The sequence below is a fragment of the Oncorhynchus masou genome, chromosome 31, assembly GCF_036934945.1.
Source record: "Oncorhynchus masou masou isolate Uvic2021 chromosome 31, UVic_Omas_1.1, whole genome shotgun sequence".
NCBI lineage: Eukaryota > Metazoa > Chordata > Actinopteri > Salmoniformes > Salmonidae > Oncorhynchus > Oncorhynchus masou.
In genome coordinates this window covers 61410414-61419083 of record NC_088242.1, presented here as the reverse complement: position 1 = coordinate 61419083, position 8670 = coordinate 61410414, and the positions used below count along the sequence as shown (strand labels likewise).

Sequence of the window (8670 nt, the reverse complement as noted above, 5' to 3'; positions counted from 1 at the left end):
AACCCAACGTCGCTGGACCAGACAGGACTGGCAAAAAAGTGCTCTTCACTGACGTGTCGCGGTTTTGTCTCACCAGGGGTGATGGTCGGAATCGCGTTTACCGTCGAAGGAATGAGTTTTAACACCGAGGCCTGTACTCTGGAGCGGTGTGTCACAGCATCATTGGACTGAGCTTCTTGTCATTGCAGGCAATCTCAAAGCTGTGCATTACAGGGAAGACATCCTTCTCCCTCATGTGGTACCCTTCCTGCAGGCTCATCCTGACAATACCCTCCAGCATGACAATGCCACCAGCCATACTGCTCGTTCTGTGCGTGATTTCCCGCAAGACAAGAATTTCAGTGTTCTGCCATGGCCAGCAAAGAGCCCGGATCTCAATCCCATTGAGCACGCCTAGGACCTGTTGGATCAGAGGGTGAGGGCTAGGGCCATTCCCTCCAGAAATGTCCCGGAACTTGCAGGTGCCTTGGTGGAAGAGTGGGCATCTCAGAGCAAGAACAGGCAAATATGGTGCAGTCAATGAGGAGGAGATGCAGTCCAGTACTTAATGCAGCTGGTGGCCACACCAGATACTGACTGTTACTTTTGATTTTGACCCCCCTTTGTTCAGGGACACATTATTAAATTTTTGTAAGTCACATGTCTGTGGAAGTTGTTCAGTTTGTCTCAGTTGTTGAATCGCACGTTCATACAAATATTTACACATGTTAAGTTTGCTGAAAATAAACGCAGTTGACAGTGAGGACATTTCTTTTTTTTCAGAGATTATATATATACACACACACACACGCATGTATGTATGCATATACAGTGGGGCAAAAACATATTTAGTCAGCCACCAATTGTGCAAGTTCTCCCACTTAAAAAGATGAGAGGCCTGTAATTTTCATCATAGGTACACTATGACAGACAAAATTAGAAAAAAAAATAGGATTTTAAAATTAATTTATTTGCAAATTATGGTGGAAAATAAGTATTTGGTCACCTACAAACAAGCAAGATTTCTGGCTCTCACAGACCTGTAACTTCTTCTTCTTTAAGAGGCTCCTCTGTCCTCCACTCGTTACCTGTATTAATGGCACCTGTTTGAACTTGTTATTAGTATAAAAGACACCTGTCCACAACCTCAAACAGCCACACTCCAAACTCCACTATGGCCAAGACCAAAGAGCTGTCAAAGGACACCAGAAACAAATTTGTAGACCTGCACCAGGCTGGGAAGACTGAATCTGCAATAGGTGAGCAGCTTGGTTTGAAGAAATCAACTGTGGGAGCAATTATTAGGAAATGGAAGACATACAAGACCACTGATAATCTCCCTCAATCTGGGGCTCCACGCAAGATCTCACCCCGTGGGGTCAAAATGATCACAAGAACGGTGAGCAAAAATCCCAGAACCACACGGGGGACCTAGTGAATGACCTGCAGAGAGCTGGGACCAAAGTAATAAAGCCTACAATCAGTAACACACTACGCTGCCAGGGACTCAAATCCTGCAGTGCCAGACGTGTCCCCCTGCTTAAGCCAGTACATGTCCAGGCCCGTCTGAAGTTTGCTAGAGAGCATTTGGATGATCCAGAAGAAGATTGGGAGAATGTCATATGGTCAGATGAAACCAAAATAGAACTTTTTGGTAAAAACTCAACTCGTCGTGTTTGGAGGACAAAGAATGCTGAGTTGCATCCAAAGAACACCATACCTACTGCGAAGCATGGGGGTGGAAACATCATGCTTTGGGGCTGTTTCTCTGCAAGGGGACCAGGACGACTGATCCGTGTAAAGGAAAGAATGAATGGGGCCATGTATTGTGATATTTTGAGTGAAAACCTCCTTCCATCAGCAAGGGCATTGAAGATGAAACGTGGCTGGGTCTTTCAGCATGACATTGATCCCAAACACACCGCCCGGGCAACGAAGGAGTGGCTTCGTAAGAAGCAGGTCCTGGAGTGGCCTAGCCAGTCTCCAGATCTCAACCCCATAGAAAATCTTTGGAGGGAGTTGAAAGTCCATGTTGCCCAGCAACAGCCCCAAAACATCACTGCTCTAGAGGAGATCTGCATGGAGGAATGGGCCAAAATACCAGCAACAGTGTGTGAAAACCTCGAAGACTTACAGAAAACATTTGACCTCTGTCATTGCCAACAAAGGGTATATAACAACGTATTTGAGAAACGTTTGTTATTGACCAAATACTCATTTCTCCACCATAATTTGCAAATAAATTCATAAAAAATCCTACAATGTGATTTTCTGGATTTTTTTTCTAATTTTGTCTGTCATAGTTGAAGTGTACCTATGATGAAAATTACAGGCCTCTCATCTTTTTAAGTGGGAGAACTTGCACAATTGGTGGCTGACTAAATACTTTTTTGCCCCACTGTATATATACACACACCACCGTTCAAAACTTTGGGGTCACTTCGAAATTTCCTTGATTTTGAAAGAAAAGCATTTATTATAACATCAAATTGATAAGAAATATACTGTAGACATTGTTAATGTTGTAAATAACTATTATAGCTGGAAACGGCAGATTTTTTTTATGGAAGGCATATAGAGGACCATTGTCAGCAATCATTACTCCTGTATTCCAATGGTACATTGTGTTAGCTAATCCAAGTTTATCATTTTAAAAGCCTAATTGATCATTAGAAAACCCTTTTGCAATTATATTAGCACAGCTGAAAACTGTTGTCCAGATTAAAGAAGCAAAAAAAGTGCCTTCTTTAGACGAGTTGAGTATCTGGAGCATCAGTATTTGTGGGTCCGATTACAGGATCAACATTTCCAGAAACAAAGACCTTCTTCTGAAACTTGTCAGTCTATTCTTGTTCTGAGAAATGATGGCTATTCCATGAGAGAAATTGCCAAGAAACTGAAGATCTCATACAACGCTATGTACTACTCCCTTCACAGAACAGCGCAAACTGGCTCTAACTAGAATAGAAAGAGTAGAGGAAGGGCACAGTGCACAACTGAGCAAGAGAAGAAGTACATTAGTGTAGCAGCTTCATTCAATAGTACCCGCAAAACACCAGACTCAATGTGATAAAGCTAACACAATGTGCCATTGGAACACAGGAGTGATGGTTGCTGATAATGGGCCTATGTAGATATTCCATTAAAACTCAGCTGTTTCCAGCTACAACAGTCATTTACAACATTAACAATGTCTACACTGTATTTTGGATCAATTTGATGTTATTTTAATGGACAAGAATGTGCTTTTCCTTCAAAAACAAGGACATTTCTAAGTGACTCCAAACTTTTGAACTGTGGTGTATGTATACACACAAAAAGACACGACCAGTCAAAAGTTTGGACACACTTACTCGTTCAATGGTTTTTACTATTTTCTACATTGTAGAACAATAGTGAAGACCTCAAAACTATGAAATAACACATATGGAATCATGTCGTAATCACCCGACCTCAACCCAACTGAGATGGTTTGGGATGAGTTGGACTGCAGAGTGAAGGAGAAGCAGCCAACAAGTGCTCAGCATATGTGGGAACTCCTTCAGGAATGTTGGAAAAGCATTCCAGGTGAATCTGGTTGAGAGAATTCCAAGAGTTTGCAAAGCCTTAGTCAAAGCAAAGGATGGCTATTTTGAAGAATCTCAAATATATTTGAAAACTTTTGGTTACTACGTTATTTCATAGTTATGTCTTCACTATTATTAAACAATCTAGAAAATAGTAAAAAATAAAGTAAAACCCTTGAATGAGTAGGTGTGTCCAAACTTTTGACTGGTACTGTATATACACACACACACGCACACGTTCTTTTACGACTTATTCTGTGAGCACCCATCCTAATAAATAGTCACACGTTCAACATATAAAGAACAAAATCAACATATTTATATATTTAAGGAATGATTTCCTATCCAAATTCAATTACAATTTGGCCAAAACCCACCCTGTCAACCAAGCGTTTAGTGATTCACATCTATACAGCAATTTGATTAAGAACTATCAAATTTGAGAGGCATGAGCGGAGAAATGGTTCATTAAAAAAATTCAAACTAAACATTAAAGTAGTAACAATGCTGTGGTCGGGAGGATGTGCTCGACCGTAACCCTATCTTTTCCTGTGTCGTATCAAGTCAGGCTTAAAAATCAGCTTTTTTGTTGTATCAAGTCAGGCTCAAGTCAGCTTTAGAGAACAGAACAGCCTATGGAGAAAGGGTGAGACCCCTTCAGTCTCTGACAGACAGCAAGTGAGGGAGGGAACCTCTGTGTTGGACACAACCTACTGTAGTTACAGTGCCTTCAGAAAGTATTCACACCACTTTTTCTTTGTTAGAGTCTGAATTTAAAATGGATTACATTTAGATTTTTTTGGTCAATGGCATACATACAATACTCCATAATGTCAAAGTGGAATTGTATTTTCCTGAATTCTTAGAAATGAAATAAATATGAAAAGCTGAAATGTCTTGAGTCAATAAGTATTCAACCCCTATGTTATGGCAATGCTTAACCAGTTCAGAAGTAAAATGTGCTTAACAAGGCACTAAAGTATAACTGCAAAAAAATGTGGCAAAGCAATGAACTGTTTATCTGGGGCAAATCCAATATAACACATTACTGAGTAACACTCCATATTTTCAAGCAGAGTGGCTGCATCATGTTATTTTTATTTATTTTTTTACCTTTATTTAACCAGGCAAGTCAGTTAAGAACACATTCTTATTTTCAATGACAGTCTAGGAACAGTGGGTTAACTGCCTGTTCAGGGGCAGAACGACAGATTTGTACCTTGTCAGCTCAGGGGTTTGAACTCGCAACCTTCCGGTTACTAGTCCAACGCTCTAACCACTAGGCTACCCTGCCGTTATGGGTATGTTTGTAATCGTTAAGGACGGGGGAGTTGTTAATGATAACAAGAAACAGAATGGCGCTAAGCACAGTCAAAATTCTAGAGAAAAACCTGGTTCAGTCTGTTTTCCACAATAACCGAAAACACAAGGCCAAATCTACACTGGAGTTGCTTTTCCAAGAAGACAGTGAATGTTCCTGAGTAGCAGAGTTACAGTTTTGACTTAAAGCTGCTTGAAAATCTATGTTTGTTTAGTAATGATCAACAACCAATTTGACTGAGCTTGAACCATTTTGAAAAGGATAATGGGCAAATGTTGCACAATCCAGGTGTGCAAAGCTCTTACAGACAGCTGTAATTGCTGCCAAAGGTGATTATAACATCTATTGACTCCGGGGTGTGAATACTTATGTAAATTAAATATTTCTGTATTTTCAATAAATTTGCAAAAATGTTAAGAACCTTTATTTCACTTTGTCATTATGAGGTTTTGTGTGTAGCTGGTTGAAAAATAAATGATATTCAATCCATTTTGAATTCAGGCTGTAACAACGAAATGTTGAATAAGTAAAAGGGTATGAATACTTTGAGGGCACTGTGTAGGGTGGTCTGATCTGTGTCGTCGTGGCTCTAGTCGGAGTCTGAGCTGTCAGCCGTGGGCTGTCTAAGAGCCTCCTCTAGGGGTGCCAGTGTGCCGTCCCTCCTCACCCCCATTGGTCTGATCAGCTGCTGCCTGTGGAGCACAAAAACAGACACAAACAACATCACAACTGGGTCGTATTCACTAGGCAACAAACTGAAACAGCCCGGGACTACCTGAACGTGTCCAATAAGAAACACTTGTTTTCATTTTCCATTTCAAAATGAATTCGACCCTGGTCTGGAGAACCGTGTTTGATGGTGATTAGAAACCACGGTTGGGCTCAACTTGAATTGAAGGCAGTAATTCAGGAAGTAAACAAAAAGTAGAATTCAATAATTGAAAGGTCATTTATTTTCAACTGAAAAGTAGAAGCTATTTCAAAACATTTTACATTCAAATCACTTCCTGAATGTACTATATTCTATTAAAATTGAGCACAACCCCCATTAGAAACAAGAATATTACTTTGTGATATTCACAACAGTTTGGAAATCACAGCAGGAGAAAACAAATATTCACCAACAAAGACTAAGGGGAGTACAAAGACTAAGGGGAGCGCAGAGGAAAACAAACATGTTACAAACCAGAAGATGTCTCACAGTCACTCAAGGTTGAGAAGAGGATGCACTCCAGAAGGACGCTTATCAAGCAGTAGAAGGGCGCATTTGCCGATGTACTGTTACAAAGTAAACATAAGCTACCAGTAGAAATGTAGTAAAGTTGGCTAAACATGGTGGTAAGTAGAACTAATATATTTTTTTCTCCAACCAGCATAGGCCTACCTAGCGAAGTTAGCTAACATTATCCCATTTCAATGTTTTTAAGTGTTTAATCACAAATTGTCTATCTAGCTAATAACTGATCATGTCAATATGGCTAGTTAACATGCTAACTTTCAGGGGATAAACTAGATGTCTATTTTATCTTGCCATCTATAGTGGTGCTGACAGTAGTCTTGACTGACAACTACCAGGATGAGGACTTGTCGATGTCAAGGTCTTTCCAAAAGGTCAGATCTCTTATGAAACAAGCTAAATGGCACGTTTGCTTAGCTAGCGAGCTCCATGCCAAATGGATAGGCTACCCTCACGTATCTGAAAAATAATTGATCAATTGATGTTTACTGATCATGAAAAGCATTCAGTTACTTGCTGTATAAATTATGGTGGAGATACATGTGGAATAATCGAAAATGTGTAGTTCTGACTGTGCTCTTCAAGAGGTGTTGATATTAAAACCAAACAGTTATAACATTTATTTAAAAATCTCTTCAAAACGGCATGCAGTGGTCAATGGTTTTAGCGGAGCTGGGGGTCTCCTTGCCCCACAGCAGCCAAACCGAACACTCTACACTGTATTGTAACGTTTTATTGATAACAACCTGTAATGGAACCGAACAAGAAGTATAGAAAACATTTGTTATTTAAGCAGATGCTTAGTCCCAGTGTATAGATTCAGAAATCTTCCCCTTCAACATTTGACACAATAGTGTACAACGCCCACATGTTTCATTTGGTGGACAAATCTGTTGCTGCCACAATCCACATGTGCTGCTTTGAACCTCAAAACCCTTTGTGTCATGCATTCTACACCTTCTAAAAAGGACCGTTGTTGAGTGGTGGTGGCACTTCTTTTTTTCTTACATCTGGCCTTCAAGAACCCTGGCTGACGACCCGTCCCCCCCTTCATTCACTCAAACACATGTGAACACACACACAAACTCTTATTGTTGGTCATCTCCCCTTCCACGCTCTCCTCTCCTCTGTGGGTCAGTTTAATTACAGGATCAGTGCTCTGTGTAATCTCCTCAAAGCCACACCAGGCCCTCTATCCTAATCCAATTATATCTGCACTGTGTGCCACCAGCTCCCTCTCAGATGTGTTATCACAGAATTAGCCAATCAAAGTCTTAAAACCATGGCTACATTTGCATTCATTTGCACAATTCAAACGCAAATTAACATATAACTCCTCATTCCTGGTTCCTCCCCCCAAAAAAACAGAGTAAAGCTCTGGAGGAGTACTATGATAAAGAAGACTTGGAGGTGAGCCATGTAATATGATTGTGCGGTATGAATACGGCACAAAGGAAATTTGAAGATCTTATCTCATGTCCTTTCAGTGGAAAGCACTAAATCATTTGTTTTATATAAAAAAAAGATACGAAGCTGGGGTGAGTTCTGACGACTACGCACAACCCTGTTTCACGGTGCCACATCCTCTATCAAATGTGTAATGAAACCATCAACAATAACCAAGACCAATAAATATTAGCAACATTTGCTCTTTCCGTGACATAGACTGACCAGGTGAATGCTATGTTAAATCACCTGTCAAATCCACTTCAATCAATGTAGATGAAGGGGAGGAAACAGGTTAAAGAAGGATTTTTAGTGAGACATTGATTGTGTACTGTATATGGCAGTCTATAGCGGAAAGATGGCAGGTTAACGGTTATGGGGTCAGTGTTGTTGACAGATACGTTTTTGAGGTTTAGCCTCCTTCAGGACACTTCAGTATCTCCAGACAGAGAGTGCCATTCAGCCATCCACCTGTCCCAAGCCAATCCCAATCACATCAACCAGAGATGGGCTTTATAAAGATATAATAAGTTCTAACTGGGTGAAAAACAAGATAATGAGTCTAGAGAAAGAAAAAAAAACACCCACTCACTGACAACACTCCTACATTGTAGTCCGTTCTACCAATTAATCCCATGGTGCATCCTGTCCTGTTCCCCACTCTGCAGGATCTGAGGACCCAGGCAATCAGATATGGTTTGTGTAGGGGGTCAGATTCAGAGCATGTGCTAATTGGCGGAGCAGGTAAGCTGCGAGGGGAAGCACATTCTTGCAGGGCCCTGAGCCATCTCCCGAGAGCCCATCGTGGCATGTTGGATAGGAAAGGCAGCAGCTGGTGACTGTGGTTGCAGCAGCTGGTGACTGTGGTTGCAGCAGCTGGTGACTGGTTGCATCACAAATGGCACCCTATTCCCTATTCCCAGCTCTGGTGAAAAGTACTGCACTATGTAGGGAATAGGGTGCCATTTGGGATAAAAACCTGTGTCATCACCCTCTCCCTTTCGCCATGTCTACTTGACACCGACCGACACAGCAGAATAGAGAGCTGGAGGGATACAGGAGGAGGAGGAGGAGGATCTGGCTTCAGAGGAAAGGAATTACCCTCTTGTAGACAGGCACAC

The 8670-nt window shown here is 41.1% G+C and overlaps 1 protein-coding gene across 2 annotated transcripts in view; it reads right to left on the bottom strand.

The window, feature by feature from the left end:
• Nucleotides 1-3842: 3842 nt before the first annotated feature.
• The window catches only part of ric8b (RIC8 guanine nucleotide exchange factor B), a 28123-nt gene continuing 23295 nt past the window's right edge, over nucleotides 3843-8670 (bottom strand). For both annotated transcript variants that reach the window (XM_064951586.1, XM_064951587.1), the window contains exon 10: nucleotides 3843-5558. In XM_064951586.1, coding sequence (XP_064807658.1) covers nucleotides 5456-5558 — 103 coding nt within the window. In that variant the 3' untranslated portion in view covers nucleotides 3843-5455. The remainder of the gene's footprint in view (nucleotides 5559-8670) is intronic.